Below are 18,209 nucleotides of genomic sequence, written 5' to 3'. Positions count from 1 at the left end.
CTTTGGCACCAAGCAGGAATGGGCAGTGCCACTATTTGGCAAAGAAGTTCTCGGAGAGAAAACCAAGGTGTTGCAGGAAGTATTATTTGTGACTCAGGTGGTAACAATCATAATATCGAGCATGTTTACAATGCTTTGCAGTTTCAAAGAGTATTTCACTCATTGCGATTTAATTTGCCCAGAGCCTCCAGGGAGTCTCCACTTTTTATGAGGCAAGAGAAGGGTGACGTGCTTGAAGTCGCATGGAGGAGAATCCACAGCTGAGTCAGGCTTAGGTCTTAGTTCTGGTCTCTTGTGCCAGGACATCATGAGATGGCACTTCTTTTGCCTCTGCTTTTGAGTGCCTTTACCAGCAGTACTTGGGGCAGAAAAATAGGAGGAGATGTGGTTGTTCTGATAATACAACAGGTATTGCACTCATGTGGGCATGTCCACAACTTGACAGTCTTCGGTAATGGGGAGTTAACTTCAAGGTAATCAACTCTGCCAAACTTGACATCCAACAAGAAGTGACTACATTCAGTGTGTCTTAAATGGCCCTCTGTGGGGTTTTTTAAAGTCGATTTCACTGTCAGGCATCCTAATAAATCTTTGGAAGAGACTGTTATAGTTTTTTAAGGAAGAGAAAGACGTGCATTTTGCTCATGTTAAAGCCTGTGTTTGCATTCTTTTTTACTTTTCTACCTCCCCCAGCCTAGTTGTACTCTTTTCCTTCCTATATCTATTTTTCTTGCCAAGTTATAAATATTCAAATAAAAAATATCCCTGCCCAAGTCTGGTCAGGGTCACTGGCACTTTATATGGCTACTTAGTTGTTAGAGCCCCCAGGAAAGATAAATTCACACATCATACAAAGAAAAGGAATGGAAGGCTGAGAAGGGGGATCTTTAATTTTCAGGCCCACTGCCTGCTTTCTTTTTGGTCCAGTCAAGTTTCTCAATAATGTGATAATCTAATTAGATTAAGCAGTGTTAAGAAACATATTAAGATGAGATGTATGAGTAATATCCTTTCTTTTTCCAGGTATCTCTAAAAATCGCAGGAAAACATTTACTTAGTATACTCAATGATATCAGAATTGGTTTTGGGTGATCAAGTTCTTAATATTCTTCTAGCTTTTCTTCCCACTCCGGCGATGTCTAGTAGTGGGGAAAAAATAACATAAAGATACAGACTGCAATTTACCTGCATGAAATTTGAGGAGGTACTTTCCTAATTAGAACCACAGGCCTTTCTTTGGAGAGAAGGGACAAGATGCCCAATATATGATATGCAATGAATGAAGAAAGGTATTGACCAGTCAACACCTTTACTCAAGAGGAGGTGTTCTCACCATAGAAGGAAAAGTGCATGTTCCTTTTGTAGACAACGAGACACTGTTAAACACTGGAGACTGGTGAATGACATTGTAGAACCCAGGACCTGGGACATCATCCTGAAGGGGGAGAGAATGTGACATCAGAATACATTCAAGTCCACTGTGCTTTCCCACAAGGTCTACATCCATTAACACTAAGCCCCACCACAGTCCTTCGGGACAGCACCATTGCCACTTCACAGATGACAGCCCAGCTCCACCACTTCCTAACTTGCTCAATCACGGGCTCAGTTACTAACAGTGGAGCTAGAATGCCAGCCCAGCTCTGATGCCTGAAGCCAGTGCTCTTGCCACTCTGCTGTACTGCACTGCAGAAGAATGCTGTTGTTGTTTTTTATGCCATCAGAGAAATGAGCGTAAAATGGGATATTAAACGTGGATGATATGCAAGTCAGTGTCTATTGATTGGGTAAGCCAAACCCATGGTAAGGGAAGGGTGACCAATTTCAAGTTAACCGCACCCCACCTGACTCAGCTTCCTCCTCAGCCTTTCAGGAGAGAAATCAGGGAGTGTTTCTGTTTATAAAGCAAAACGAAACAAAAACAACCTTCATCCCCAACAAGACCATTTCTAACTCTTAGACAAAAAGAGGCAGGCTCTTGGGCTCAAGTGCTAAATGATGTAGATAGGTTAGAGCAGAATAAACAAGAGCTGGAATTCTAAGCCCATTTTTGCTGTTGCAGTTAATTGGCCTTTTAGTTTATGTCTCACTTCCCATGCTAGTTACCAAGGGGAAGTAAATGTTGACAGAATTTGGCCAAGCAAGTGGCATGAAATGAAAAAGATGCTCTACCACCTTGAGAGTTTTACTGCCTGCCTACTTGGCACCTTAAAATGTATCTCATTTAATCCTTCCCATCCCCGTCCCCCTTCCCCAAGGAAGGGATTACTGTCCCCATTTTATAGTTGGAGTCACTGAGCACATGGGGATAAATTTGCCCAAGGTTCCACTGCTAGTTAAGCGGCAGTTCCTGGATTCAGTGCTGAGCACAAGGTATGGCTCTCTTCTTATTCCTCATGCAAGCCCTTTGCAGTGGGGGTGTTATTAGGTCCACTTTCAGGAAAGTGAGGTCCAAAGGTGCTGGGTCTACAACTAGTAAGTGACAAAGCCCAGATTTCAACCCTGGTTATCTGACTCCAGAGCTTGCTCTCTCAAACACCTGCCACCCAGGCTCATCCTCTCTCCATCATTGCTACTGCCCTTCCTAGGGACAGAAGGGAAGTTGAAGACACCATCAGTGCCTTCAAGGACTTTCCAGTCTGGCTGGGGCAGTGCATGATTACACTTTAAAATATGGGACAGAATCATAAGTACTATTAACAGGTTCTTCTATACTGAATTTTAAACGCAGAGAATCCTTTGAACCTTGCCCTATGGCAAGTAGGGGCGGAGGAGCTGGCACCTGCTTTGCAGCTGGCAATGGTCCCTGGTGGCTGCTCGGAAGAGTGAGGTAGGCAGTGAGGGACCAGGGACTCAAGCACCCCAGGCACAGAGTTCAGAAGAACCCTGCATGTGGGTCCAGCTTCGAAAGGCAAAAGGGAAACAAGGAAGAGAATTTTCTAGGGGGCTCTTTTCAAGGAAAACATAAATTTACTGAGTGCACACTGCTTTCCAGGCCTGAATGCACACTACATTTACAGCACTGAGATGAGGCCTGAAAGGTCACATAGCTAGTAAATGGCAAAGCTAGAATTTGGGCTACAAAGTCCATTCTAACTACAGAACTAAGTAAAATTATGTAGGATAAAAACGAAACACACACACACAAACAACACAGTTAAGTATCAGGAATTCTAGTCTTGGTGCTGCTTCTGAATGGTTTGAGCAAATCACCTCTCCTGGCTCCAGATTCCTCATCTTTAAAATGAAGATTTTGGACTAAATGTCTTGAGGGTGTCTTTGAGCTTCCAGGGCCTCTGAATTGAGGAAAGCTGAAGCAAGAAATGTAACTGTGCTTCTTCCAGGTTTACACAGTGGACAAGGAAGACATACATTGCCAGCTCTCTTGTCACCGCCATCAGTCCACAAGAATTTCCTGGGTATCCATACGTGTCTGGAGATCTAGGGTTCCAGATAAAATACAGGATGCCCATTAAATTTGCCTTTCAAATAAACAACAAATAAATATTTTAAAGTAAATGTATTTCAAACGTTGCAAATATTATTTATCTGAAAGGCAAATTTAGTTGGACAACCTGAATTTTTACTTGCTAAGTCTGGCAACTCTACTGGGCCTTAATCACACTTCAATTCTGCTCCATTGCAAACCGGTTTGCGCCTAGGGCTAAGAGGAAGAGGACTGTCACCTGGTAGCCTGGGGGAGTGAAGTGCAGCCTGATTGTTCTTAATGAGCATTCAGGAAGAGTCCTCCAGGCAGTGGCATGCCGAGCTGGCCAGTGCCAGCTTCATAAGAGTGACGTAAAAATTCAGAAATTTTGCTAGTGGTAGCTACAAATTGGTCAAGATGGGAATAGTTACACCCTGGAAAATGGCCGGTACTACAAACCAGGGTTTTGCTTTTTGTGGGGTGGGGGTGGGGTAGCTAGTTTGCCAGCACACCACTGCCTGCATGCCACACCTGGGTAAAGTTTCTGTGAAGGAAAAGCCTGGCTGCAGAGAGTTCAAGCACCCCCTTGTCACCGCTGTAGGTGGGCGATGGCTCCCTGGAGGGCAATAAAATCCAGACCCTTTGCCTTTGGGGAGTGCGGATGATCAATCTGTGTGACTTTCATGGGTTTAGGACTCTCACAGAATACCCCAGAGAACAGAATTCCAAGTTGTGACTGGTGTGAACTTAGCCACCCCTTGGTTTCTTGGCAGAGATCACGTCAGAAGCAAACAAACACACACCACCCCAAAAAGCCCAGGGTCCGGGGGAGGAAGGAAGAGGACTCCTATCTACCAGGGCTCTGGTGAGCTTCTGACACAGTGCCAGTCTGCCTCAGAGGTTGATGTGAAGATTAAATTAGTCGATGCACATAGAGAGGTTAGAACAGTACCCATGCATGCTGGCCGTTGTTTTCATCATCATCACTACTCTTTACGTTGCCCACCACAGCCGTGAAGGAGCTGGGACCTTCACCTGGAAGTTAAAGCCTTCAGAGTGGCACTGCACAATGGATGATTGGTTGATGCATTCTCATCCCCCTACCCAACACACAACTGGGTGACCCTAAGGTGACATGCATGTTGAAGACTCTCTTGAAGGATATATGTCCCCAGTGGGCAGCCTTGGCATGTGCCAAGGGTGGGATAAAGAGACACATTCATTTGACCTTGGGATGGGGGTGGAGAGGGAAGGAGGAAGAAGGGAGGAGAGGAAGCAGGGTGTTTGTCCTTACACCTTGGTAGCACCATAGGTTGTGGGGGAGCTTAATATTCCACAGCCTTGGGCCAGTCACCTCTTCATACATCCTGTTTTCTAGTCCTGATTTCATAAATTCTGTCCAAATAACACTTTCATATTTGTCAAATTAACGGTTTGTCAAACCATATTCTGGCTTAGAAAATGTGGTCACTGTTGGACCACACTAGATCTGCCTTTTGACTCTTCAAAGCTGTTCAACCTTGTATTGGTCTATTTTGGGGGGTGGCTGCCAGGTGTTTCTCAGGAATGGAAGCTAGGAATTTGTTAAAGCACTAGAGATGTATATCAGAAGGAAGGCACCCCTGAGATGAAAACTGAGCCCTGTCCTATAGTTACTCTACTGCCAAAACTGGGTAGGAATTAGAAGTTTCTGAAGGAAAAAATTCCTTTTACAAATGCCCCTAATCTTAGGGTCTCAGGAGATCACGGCCATCCACACTGTTGACGTCACTGGAGGCGGGAAAGCCTTTACTCAGTTTTACGTGGCCAATGTGGTAAGGAGAATGTGGAGCAGAAGGCAGGAGAGCTGGCATCAGCCGCTGGGGTGCTTCCCTCCCTGGGCCTCAGTTCCCCCATCTGCAAACCTGGGAAGACGTGGGCAGGGGTCGGGGGGCTGAAATCTGTGCTATTCAGACGGAGCAACCCAGGGAAAGCAGGGGCTCCCCGTCACCTATTTGACAGATGGACTTCAGCCTGACATGCTGTCACAGAAAGGGCCTGTCTGCAGAGTCCAGGGATCCAGGATTCTCTGGTTCAAATTGTCAGGATCTCTGGGGCTCACTCCTTACAAGATGCCCTTCCTCTTTTCGGCTTCCTCCTGTCTGGCGATGTCTGCTCCCACCCCTCACTCCATACATTTGTATCTGGCACCTGAATTTTCATGCCTCTGATCACATTGAAAATGACGAGGCAAAACTACTTCAGGCAAGAAAACACCACTTTTTTGTTCAGAATGGAGTTAGATGTCAGAAAGGAAGGGTCCCTAGAAGCTCTAAGGGAGCAACCAGGAGAACTAGAATGAGTTCTCTTGAGGGGGTTATTTACTTAAATCCTAAATGAGTGTCTCTTAGTCTCCCAGGGGAAGAGTGGGTATGGGGAAAGCAGTGGCCACCTGAGCAGATGAGGATGGATTCCAGATCTTTCCAGCACTGGCCTCGTCTAGGTTGGAAAGATAGTCAGATGAGACAAATCAAGCCCACATTTTCAAAGCATTGGTTAAAATTAGTAGTGTCTCTGAGAGTACCCATGCTTCTCTTTTGCAATGCCCTCCTCTTTCTTAAATCTGGAATCCACTTATTGGCAGCATCTTGAAATCCCTGAGTGGTACGTGGGCAAAAATTTAATTCAACAAGCATTGCTTGAAGCCTACTGTGTGCTGGGGCCAAGAACACAGGCACACCTGTTAGCAGCTCACAAGTTGGCAGCTGCATCAAAACAATGCTAAATGGATGGGGCACATTCCTATGATGAGAATGCATGGACTTGGGTTGGGGTCTCCCATTCATCCACTTTCAAGGGGCTCTGTGGGTCTGGAAAGGGAATGGAGCTGGAAGCTCCAATGACTGCAGCCCAGGGAGTTCCTGGCGGGTGGTGGAGAGAAGTCAGGCACACCCACGGCCACAATGCAAGGTAGAAGTGGCATAGGACAGGCCTGTGGCAGTTCAAAGGAGGGTGTGCTCGCTTCCACCCAGGAGAGACGCCAGTCATACTGTTTGCCAGCCACAGAGCAGCAGAGTCGAGGAGCCAGGAGCTGCTACCTGGGTTTATCTTTTCCTCTACCTGAGCCCGGTTGGGCAAGTTTCTTAACCCTCTTTGCATCTCGGGGTCATTATCTAAAAAGTGGCGGTAATAATGGGACTTAGTTCACGGAGTTATTACGGGGATTAAATGAGTTAATAATGCAAAGTTCTTCGAGGGATGGCTGGCACACCGTCAGCATCCGCTGTACCAGCTCTCACAAGGAATGTGTCTTGCAGACCCCTTAGGAGGGGCACTGTTCCCTAATGGGGGAAGTAAAGCTTCACAGAGCAGCCAGGCCAGGCAGATGTGAATCTGCTGTGGCTCAGAGATGACACTGAGTACAAACCTGAGCTAACTATCCCCTTGGACAAGGTGGTCTCCGCAAACTGAACTTTCTTTCATTTAAATATCCCTAGCCTTCTGCCTTATCAAATTAGTAGGTTTACAGTACTATCTTTGTATAATTTCACCACAAATTAAATACTGGTCTGGTTAGTTTTTGGAGGAATGGGTTTACTGTCAGGGCTATTGATGAAATTAGTGTTGTTTTTTTTTAAGATACTAGGGACCAGTGATCGAATCTGGGACCTCTTAAGTGGGAAGCTGGCACTCAACTACTGAGCCACATCAGCTCCCCTGAGTTGGTTTTTCATTTGTTTTGCTTGCTCTTTGTTTTTTGTTTGTTTTGTAGAAGACACTGGGAACCGAACCCAGGATCTCCCAAGTTGGAAGCAGGCATTTAACTGCTTGAGCCACGTCTGCTCCCCTGTGTATTTTTAAATCATGCCCCATCTGCAGGATATGGTGCCCATAACCTGCCAGTATTCATTCATTTAAACCTGAAAGAGTTCAGAGTGAGAATCAGAGAATCATAATCTTTTGTAAGACCCAGCTATGATAACACTCTTATTTTTAAGACGAGAACATGGATGTACAAAGACATTGAGTAGCGTCTTTAGGTTTACACAGCTCAGGAAGCAGTGACCACAATTCAGCGTGAAATGGAGACGAAAAGGGGAAGGATGGGGAAGAAAATGTCCAAAGGGCTCCCGGGCTCAGCTGTCATGGATTCGGCGTGTCTCCTCATGTTTGCAAAGCCACCAGCGCTCCTATAAATCACTGTAAAATGTTCAGGGGAGCGGACCTCAGCTCTAGCAACCAAAGCTGCCGGTCCAGAGACAGAGCTGTGTGACGCTGTCCTTGGCCCAGCAGTCAGGGCTTTACGGGGAATGTGAACTGGGCAAGGAGGCCCTGATACTTTGCGACAAAGTTAGACTGATAAAGAGAGAGCACATTTCAAAAGACACGCACTCTCTATGTGAAAGGTGTGGCTAAATGGGTCACAGGACTAATGCGAGAACGCAACCGAGTCATGAGAAACGCACAAGGGTGTGTATGATTAATGTTTTAAGAAGGGTGGTGAGGCACTGGAGTCTTAAAATCTGTTTTTAATTTGTATTGCCTCATGGAATTATTGGGTATGTTAAACAAGATCCTTCCCTTCTCAGTGCCTATTTCCCTCAGGAAAAAATGAGAACAATGGGGATGGAATAAAACTTTTCATTTCTGCGTTTTTGTAGTTTGGAGAGACCTCATAAATTATATAATCCAAATTTTATATTTCAGACAAGAAAACCAAAGCCCAGGAAAATGAAATGACACAGCTAGTGACATAAGAAACTGATTTGTGGGTCACTTGCTCTTTCCATTTCATTCCATACTTATTAAAAAAATACTTTCAAATACATAGATGAAAGTTTTTGCCTGGTCATGCCGATGCAACCACATTTGAAAAGCTGGAATCGCATTTCTGAGCGCTTTCTCTATCTGAAGCTGACTGTAGTTTTGCCTACAAAACTTCAGCAGAAAATTTTCTGCAAAACAATACCATTTAACAGGCTTTACAACTCAGCCCATTCCATTTCCAGATTTGAGTCTTGAGAACGAGAGAGCACATCAAAGAAAGTCTATGCACATTAGTTGACCTCTTCCCCTATTTTGAGCTTGACCTGTTTCACTTAGGCCTTCAAAGAATCACGCTGACTTTTGTAGAGCAAAGTTATGGTTTCACAGACCACTAAGGAAAGGCTGGGGTGGTGCTTGGAAAGAGCATAAAGCTTTGGAGAGAACCATGTCTGGGTAAGAAATCTAATTCTTTCAACATTAATCCAACAAATATTTATTGAGACCTTAATGTGTCAAACCCTGCGCTGGACATTGTGTGACCTCAGCATGGTCACTTCACTTCTCTAAGCTTTGGTTTCTTCTTCTGTTAAATTCAGAGAGTAAACGCTTCCTTTTGAGGATTACAAATATGGTCTAAAAATGACTTGGTATACACAACAAGGGACCAGTAAATGTGCCTACTATTAGTTTTATTGGAGGATGGGCTGCAAATATCCCTGTGGCAGAGAATTTACTGTGATAAAATTGACCAATAGGAAGCCAGTCAGAAAAGAAACAGATAAAGAAAAAGACAGGCAGGCAGTTAAGACAGGGAAGAGAGAAAATTGCCAAGCAATCTCTTATTTATTGTTCTTTGGAGAAAATTTACAAGTGATAAAAATAGTTATATTCTTTATTATTTGCTTTCTTAGGATACTAACATATCAGAGCTGGACGGAGCTTAGGCATTCTTGGTTCATCCTTCTTATTTACAAAGGAGGAAATAGGGCAAGGGGCAAGGCCCCTCTGTCCTTGGTGACTCACCTATCTTCCCAGAACCCAGACCTCGTTCCCTCTCCACCCTCTTGGCAAGTGGTAGAATGAAAGACAGCATTTTTAGAATGCAGCAAAAGGTAGCTGAGATCATGAATCCTCCAAAAGAACACTATTTTAAAGGTCTTGGCTAAAGGAATAAAAGAACGAAAATTTTAAATACTCTAAGGACTTCGGCGAGCTGCTTCAGCCCCCTGCTGGCAAGAGAGAAGTAGGTTAGATCCCGGGAGCCTATATTGGGGAAATCCCAAAGGTTAAGTAAGGCCCAGGCAGAAGCCAAGCAGAAGTTTCCAAATGGGAGATAGGAAAAGAGAAACAAAGCTTTGGGAAATGGGCTGGGAGTGGGGAGTATACAGGAATAGCAATAATACTTAGAAAGTTTAAAAATGGGACTCACAGAATAGAGAGCCCAGAAACATACCCTCACAAATATAGTCAACTGAGCTTTGACAAAGAAGTAAAGACCACTCAATGGAGAAGGGATGGTCTTTCCAACAGATGGTTCAAGAACAACTGGACATCTGCATGTAAAACAATGAGTCTAATCACAGATCTTACACAACTAACAAAAATTAACTCAAAATGGATCATAGCCCTAAATGTGAAACATACACACACAAACTCTAAAAAACACTTCTAGAAGATAGCATTGGGGGAAACCAAGGTAACTTTGGGTTCAGTGATGCGTTTTTGGATACAACACCAAAAGCATAGTCTGTAAAAGAAAAAAAAAAAAGAGTATCTTTAAGAACACTTAAAACTCAACAATAAGAAAACAACCCAATTTAAAAATGAGCAAAAGATCTGAATAGACACTTCACCATAGAAGATAGATAGATGGCAAATAAGCATATGAAAAGATGCTCAACATCATATGTCTTTAGGGAATTAGCAAATTAAAACAATAAGATACCACTACACACCTATATAATGGCTAAAATCCAAAACACTGACAATACCAAATGCTGCCAAGGATGCAGAGCAACAGGGACTCTCATTCATTGCTGGTAGAAATACAAAATGGTGCGACCACTTCGGAAGACATTGTGGCAGTTTCTTACAAAACTAAACATAGGCTTACCATACAATCCAGCAATCATGCTCCTAGGTATTTATGCAATGGGTTGAAAACTGATGTCCACACAAAAACCTTGACACAAATGTTAACAGCTTCATACTTGCCAAAAACTGGAAGCAACCAAGATGTCTTTCCATAGGTGAATGGAGAGACAAACGGTGGTACACTCATGCAATGGAGTATTACTTAGCAATAAAAAGAAATGAACTATCAAGCTACAAGGAACTTTAGAAGCATATTGCTAAATGAAAGATTCCAACTACAAGACATTCTGGAAAAGGCAAAAACATAGAGGCAGTGAAAACAACCAGTGCTTGCAAGGGACTTAAGGGGACAGGCGGTAGGGAAGAATAAGTAGAGCACAGGGCATTTTTCGGGCAGTGAAATTATTCTGTATGATACTGTAACTGTGGATTTGCATTTGTCAGACCCATGGAACCGTGCAATACAAACAGTGAACCCTAATGTAAACTATGGGCTTTCCTAATAGTGTATCAATAGAGGCGCTTGTAACAAATGTACCACACTAACACAAAATGCTAATAACAGGGGAAACTGCAGGGGAGGCAAAGGGGCAAGGAGGCATATGGGAACTCTGTACTTTCTGTGTAATTTTTCTGTACTCCTAAAACTGCTCTAAAAGATAAAGAATATACTTTTTAAAAATCAGGCCTTACCATGACTACTAATTCCTGCATATCATTATTAAATTTACGAGACTCTTCTGTTTATCCTCTCAAGTTATTTGAAGAAGTGGTTGTTTTTTAGAGAGGAGGGCTAGATGAGCAAGCAGAGGAAAGGATTTTTTTCTTTTACTTAATATACCTGGAATTTTTTAACGTTTTATTTTTATAGTAATTTTAAAAATACTTTTTTTCGGTACACGGCAAAATCCAGACATGGTTGCTTACCCCTGGATATCCTATTTCAACATCCTTCTTACAACGCAGGCAGTGCAGGTTGCTAGGGAAGGCGCTGCTTGGACGCCACTGCCCTCCACTGTTCACAAGGACAAATGCGCCAGCCAGGCTCTAACGGGCCCAGCCTATGAGGCTCAACATGATACAGGGCTGCAAGCCAGACTAAAGGTAAGGGCTTTCCAAGACAATGTCATTACCTGTTTATAGTAAAATCTCTTGGCTTGGCTGTTAAATCCTTTTTTTTCTGAATCTGAAATTACCATTGTCTGAAATTTAAAAGGAATGGAGGACTGTGTAGGATATGCAGCAGTGAAACCTAAACAAAAATACAACAAAATAGAAATTAACACTAAACAATGAATTGAGAAATGCAGAAAACACAGAGATGTATATTCAAGTTTTAAGTGGAATACAAGAGAAACTTGCCTTCTAACAGGAGATGAACATGAAACTGGATTTTTTAAATTAGTCCCTACTTAAGCTTCTTTCCCCTTTTGGTGATTTATTGGGTCCCTCACACTCTCATCCCAGGTCTTAAATTAGTCTAAGGCTTGGTCGCATGGCTGATGCATGTTGTCCCAGAGGAGGAGGATATGGCAGGAGAGACATCCTTGCCAGGCAGGAAGGGGCCATAGAAAGCCATTCACGGATTCAAGGGAGCCGCATGTAAGAGAAGGAGGGCAGGGGACAGAGCAAAGCCTCGCCACTCTTCCTCTGCCCACAGCCAGATATCGCAAAGCACCATAGAGACCTTGAAAGGTTAGGGAAGTCCCACAGTAGAGCCGGCTCTCACTTTCCAAGGCACTGTCCAGGACAAGTGTGAGTTTAGGTTTCTGCTTTGAGCAGACATGGGGTTAAAAAGCAAGAGGGGATCATATATAGAAAAGCAAGTTAAAAATTTTATATGTCTGGGTTGCAATGTATAAACTCACCTTAATCCACCCCCACCACCACTACCACCCACACACTCACAACATGTGGGAGACTGTGATTGCTAAAACTCTGCAGGCAGCACCTAGCTTCCTAGCAGGCTGATTGCAAGCTCTAGCCTGTGAATGTAATATAGTCTGACTCCATTTTTTGATGTTTAATTGCTGACAGTTTTTAAGCTTCATGCTTTCCTCTTGCCCTTCTGACCCTCATCTGGGCAAGCTGATGAAAAAGCCTGGTGTGCCCTCCTTTGGTGCCGGCCCCAAGTTCAAACTGCACAAGCTCCTGTCCTCACTCCAGCCCACCCCCTAATCACAATGACAATCCCAAACCAGTCTCCTTTCCCTGCTCTTTCAAGCCTCCTTGGACCAGCTTGAGAAGCCTGCCCTACTCCCCGAGAAAGCCTCACCCAGTGAGGATAAACCTCCGCACACACGATTGGTGGGCGCATGGCGTCATCAGTCTCAACTGCCCAACCACAGTCTGGGTGGGCTTCCATCCTGACTCTGCAGAATGGCCACGGCAGCGGGCCAGGTTCTCTTGACATCTGAGTCCTAATCCTGAGAGAGGCAAGTGTGCAGTACTGGGAAAATGGGGACTTCTGGGAAGATGGCAGACTAGAAAGACACAGGAGTCTCTTTTCTTCCAGAAAAATAGCTAAAGGACAGGCTGAAATAACCTAGAAACAGAACTTCTAGGGTTTAGGACACCAGGCAAAGGCTAGATACTGCCTAGAGGAGAGAGGGACAAAGGAGGGGAATCATAAGAGAACTGTGAGTTGAAACCAGCAGCTGCTGCTAGCATCCTCCCCACACTAAAGACACTTTAGAATACTCAGGCCTCTAGGCCTGCGGCTACAGACAAGGGGGGCTCCAGAGATACACCACTCCAGGAAAGGGGAGAGAGAGACACACAGCCTAAGGCTGACTCAGCTTCTGACCCACAGATTTGGTCTGCTGTGTCCCACCAGTCCTTCCAGGCAGGGTGGAACCATGCCATGGCTTGTCCTGGGAACCAGCATAGGACTGGAGAAATCTGACCCTCTCCATCTACCCCTCTACTAGCTGGGACTGATTGTTGAGGATGCACATCCCCAGGAAAGGGGAAAGAGAGGGACACAGCCTAAGGCTGACTCAGCTTTTGACCCACAAAGTTGGTCTGCTGTGACCCACGAGCCCATCCTGGCCAGGTGTGGCCCCACGCCATTGTTTGCTTTAGAAGCTAGCAAGGGGCTAAAGATACATGACCTTCCCAGTCTCCTTCTCTGCTAACAGGGCCTGATTGTTGAGGACTCAGAGGGGAGTGGAAACATTTCCACGGGAAAAGGGAGGGGGTTGCCAGAGAAAGCTTAAGAGCTGTCTCTGAGAAAGTTTGAATTACAAGGCTTTTAACCTCCAGGCAGGAAGCTCTATCACATTGATCTGTCTGTGTTGCAACAAATACACACCTGCCAGACATTGAACTAAGAGCTGCCAAAGATCGCCATTTGCTGGAAAACAGCAGAAGTGCACATAAGAAAATTAAAAGTAAGACCCGCTTTTTCTGGTCTTTACAGCCTCCTTCCCCAAGGCCCTAGAAAATGGGTCTGCAACCAATTACTGGGTCCAGAGCCCAGTTTCAAGCAACTAGCAGGGATAATCCTAACGATCCAGGTCATCAAGCCAAGAATCAAAGCGCTGTGGTAACACATAGGCTCTAGCCACTAAATCCCTACAAAAGAGAAAGAAACTGAGCATCTGAGTAAACTACATCCTAACCACATTCCTAGCCACTAACAAAAAATTATGAGCCATACTAAGAAAATGGAAGATAAGGCCCAAGAAAAGGAATATACCAAAGCCCAGAAGTGACATAGGAGTTGAGAGAACTAACTAGCAAGATGCACACAAATTTCCAAAATCAAATTAATGAGTTGAAAGACAATATGGCTAAAGAGATAAATGACATCAAGAAGACAATGAGTCCATAACCCACTGAATGGACTGTGAGAGAGTATAAACTACAATGTAAATTATAATCATGCTGTGTAGCAGTGCTCCCAAATGTATTCATCAAATGCAATGAATGCACCACACTAATGAAAGAAGTTGTTGATGTGGGAGGAGTGGGGGGTGTGGGGAATGGGGTATATGGGAACCTCTTATATTTTTTAATGTAACATTTTGTGTGATCTATGTATCTTTTTAAAAATGATTTAAAAGTTTAAAAAATAATAAAAAGAAGACATTGAGTGAGTGCAAAGAAGAATTTAAAATCCTGAATAGAAAAGTAAGAGAGCTCATAGTAATGAAAGGCACAATGCAGGAGATAAAAAACACTTTAGAGGCATACAACAGTGGACTTGAAATGATAGAAGGAAGAATAAGTGATACAGAAGACAGAACAGCTGAAACTGAAGAGAGAAAAGAGCAGAAAAAATTGAACAGGGGCTCAGAGAGTTGACTGACAACACAAAACACAACAACATACATGTCATGGAAGTTCCAGAAGGAGAAGAGAAGGGAAAAGGGGCAAAAGGAGTATTTGAGGATATAATAGCAGAAAATTTCCCAACTCTCATGAAAAGAATGAACTTATATGTCCAAGAAGCACACCATACCCCAATCAGAATAATTCTGAATAGACCTACTTCAAGACTGACACTACTCAGAATGTCAAATGTCAAAGATAAAGAGAAAATTCTCAGAGCAACAAGGGAGAAGCAAACCATCATATACAAGGGACACCCAGTAAGTCTTAGTGTGGATTTCTTTTCAGAAACCATGAAGGCAGGAAGACAGTGGTATGATACAACTAGGATAATGAAGAGAAAAACTGCCAGCTGAGAATTCTTTATCCAACTGTCCTTCAAATATAAGGTGAGTATAAAATATTCACAAACAAACAGAAACTAAGAGAAATATAAGGTGAGTATAAAATATTCACAAACAAACAGAAACTAAGAGAGTTCACAAAAAAGAATCTACCTTTGCAGGAAATACTAAAGAAAGCCTTAGAACCTAAAATAAGACAGGAGAGAGAGGCCTGGAGGAGAATATAGAAGAAAGAATAGTAGGAGGGATAACCGAAAGAGTGAAAAGACAGACAAAAATATGATATGACATATGAAAACCAAAGAATAAAATGGTGGAAGTAAATAATGCATATACAGTGATATCATTAAATGTGAATGGATTTAACTCCCCAATCAAAAGACTGGGGCTGACAGAATGAATAAAAAACATGAGCCATCCATATGCTGCTTACAAGAAACTCGCCTTAGACCCAGGGATACAAACTGGCTGAAAGTAGAAGGTTGGAAAAAGATAGTCCACACAAATAGTAACCAAAAAAGAGCGGGAGTTGCTATATTAATATCAGACAAAACAGATTTAACTGCAAAAAAGTTATAAGATATACAGAAGTCCATTATATATTAATAAAAAGAACAATCCACCAGGAATATATAACAGTCATAAATATCTATGCAACTAACCAGGGTGCCCCAAAATGCATGGGACAAACTCTGGCAAATCTGAAGAAAGAAATAAACATTTCTACAATTATTGCTGGAGACATCAATTCCTCACTCATCATTAGAAGATCAACAAGCAAATGGAGAACTTGAACAATATGATAAATGAGTTAGCCCTAACAAAGTGCCCATGGATATTTCTTCAGGATAGGCCACATGTTAGGGCACAATACAGATCTCAATCAATATTTTAAAAGATTGAAATTATACAAAGCACTTTCTCAGATCATAATAGAGTGAAACTGGAAATCAATAACAGACAGGAAAAAAGTAAATTGACAAATGTGTGGAGGATCAACAACACACTCCTAAATAATCAGTGGGTCAAAGAAGAAATTGCAAGTAAAATCAGTAAATATATTGAGACAAATGAAAATGAGAACACAACTTTTCAAAATTCATGGAATACAGAGAAGGCAGTCTTGAGAGGGAAATTTATAGCCCCAAAGGCTTATATTAAAAAAGAAGAAAGAATGAAACTCAAAGATTCAACTGAACAACTAGAGAAACTAGAAAAAGAACAGCAAACCAATCCCAAAGCAAGCAGAAGGAAAGAAATAATGAAGATTAGAGCAGAAATAAATGAAATTGAGAAAAAAAAGCTATAGAGAAAATCAACAAAACCAAAAGTTGCTTTGAGAAGAAGAATAAAATTGACAAATGCCTAGCTAGACTAACAAAGAAAAAAAGAGAGGAGATGCAAATAAATACAATCAGAAATGGGAGGGGGGGGGAGGGAGGAGTTATGATTGACCCCACAGAAACAGGAACATTAGAGGATATTATAAGAAATTATATGCCAACAAACTAGAAAACCTAGATGAAATGGACAAATTCCTAGAAATGCAAACCTACACTTACACTACAAGAACTACAATAACTTAAGAAACCAATCACATTTAAAGAGATTGAATCTGTCACCAAAAATTCCCAGCAAAGTCCAAGACAAGAGGGTTTCACAGGTAAATTCTACCAAGCATTTCAAAAAGAATTAACACCAATCCTGTTTAAACTCTTTCAAAAAAACAAAAAGGAGGAAAAATTACCTAACACATTTTATGAAGCAATATCACTCTAATACCAAAGACAGATAAAGATACTACAAGAAAAGAAAATTACAGACCAATCTCTTTAACGAACATAGATGCAAAAATTCTAAACAAAATACTTGCAAATAGAATCCAACAACATATCAAAAGACTTATACATCATGACCAAGTGGGATTTATTCCTGGTATGCAAGGCTGGTTCAACATAAGAAAATCAAGCAATGTAATACACCACATTAACAAACTGAAGGAAAAAAAACACTTGATTATCTCAATTTACACAGAAAAAGTATTCAACAAAATGCAGCACCCTTATTTGATAAAAACACTTCAAAAGATAGGAATAGGAAGGAAATTCCTCAATATGATAAAAACGCATATGTGAAAAACCCACAGTCAACATCATACTCAAAGGGGAAAAGTTGGAAGTTTTCCTTCTAAGATCACGAATGAGACTAGGATGCCCACTGTCACCATTGTTATGCAATATTGTATAGAAGTTCTAGCTAGGGCAGTTAGACAAGAATAAAAAATTAGAGGCATCCAAACAGGAAAGAGTAAGGAAAACTATCACTGTTTGCAGATGACATGATTCTATATTTAGAAAATTCTGACATATCCACAACAAAGCTATTTGAGCTAATAAATGAGTTCAGCAAAGTGGCAGGATACAAGATCAACATGCAAAAATCAGTAATGTTTTTGTATACTAGTACTGAACAATAAGGGGGAAATTCCATTTACAATAGTAACAAAAAGACTCAAATACCTAGGAATAAATTTAACCAGAGAAGTATAGGACCTATATGCAGAAAATTACAAAACAATGCTAAAAGAATTTTAAAAAGACCTAAACAAATGGAAAGACATTCCGTGTTCATGGATTGGAAGACTAAATATTGTGAAGATGTCAATCCTACCCAAACTAATTTACAGAGTCAATGCAATACCAATCAAAATTCCAACGGCCTACTTTACAGATTTAGAAAAGGAAATTACCAAACTCATTTGGAAGGGAAAGTGCACCCAAATAGCCAAAAACATTCTAAAAAAGAAGAGCGATATGGGAGGAATTTCACTGCCTGACCTTGAAACATATTACAAAGCTACAGTGGTCAAAACAGCATGGTATTGGGATAAAGATAGACACATAAGATCAGTGGAACAGAATTGAGAATCCACAAATAAATCCTCACCTATACAGTCAACCTGGTTTTTGACAAACCCACCAAGTCCCTGCTAACAGGACAAAATAATCTCTTCATAAATGGTGACGGGAGAACAAGATATCTATAACCAAAAGAATGAAAGAAGACCCTTATCTCATTCCTTATACAAGAATCAATTCAAAATGGATCAAAGACCTAAATATAAAAGTCAGGACCATAAAACTACTAGAAGAAAATGTAGGGAAATATCTTCAAGACCTTGTAGTAGGGGGTGGTTTCTTGGACCTTACACCCAAAGCACACACAGTAAAAGAAATAATAGGGAAACGGACTTTGGCCCAGTG

The 18,209-nt window shown here is 42.1% G+C and overlaps 1 protein-coding gene across 13 annotated transcripts in view; it reads right to left on the bottom strand.

The window, feature by feature from the left end:
* Positions 1-18,209, bottom strand: part of STPG1 (sperm tail PG-rich repeat containing 1) — an 85,768-nt gene that overhangs the window by 38,785 nt on the left and 28,774 nt on the right. For 9 of the 13 annotated variants that reach the window (XM_058304122.1, XM_071217657.1, XM_023590822.2 and 6 more), the window contains 2 exons: positions 11,401-11,519; positions 1,334-1,435 (listed from right to left, as the gene is read on the bottom strand). In XM_058304122.1, coding sequence (XP_058160105.1) covers positions 1,334-1,435; positions 11,401-11,519 — 221 coding nt within the window. The other 4 variants (XM_058304121.2, XM_058304119.1, XM_058304120.1 and 1 more) reach the window with 2 other exon arrangements.

Source organism: Dasypus novemcinctus, chromosome 9 (assembly GCF_030445035.2).
Source record: "Dasypus novemcinctus isolate mDasNov1 chromosome 9, mDasNov1.1.hap2, whole genome shotgun sequence".
Classification (NCBI taxonomy): domain Eukaryota; kingdom Metazoa; phylum Chordata; class Mammalia; order Cingulata; family Dasypodidae; genus Dasypus; species Dasypus novemcinctus.
The sequence above is the reverse complement of the archived record's forward strand: the minus strand, read 5'-3'. Positions and strand labels throughout refer to the sequence as shown.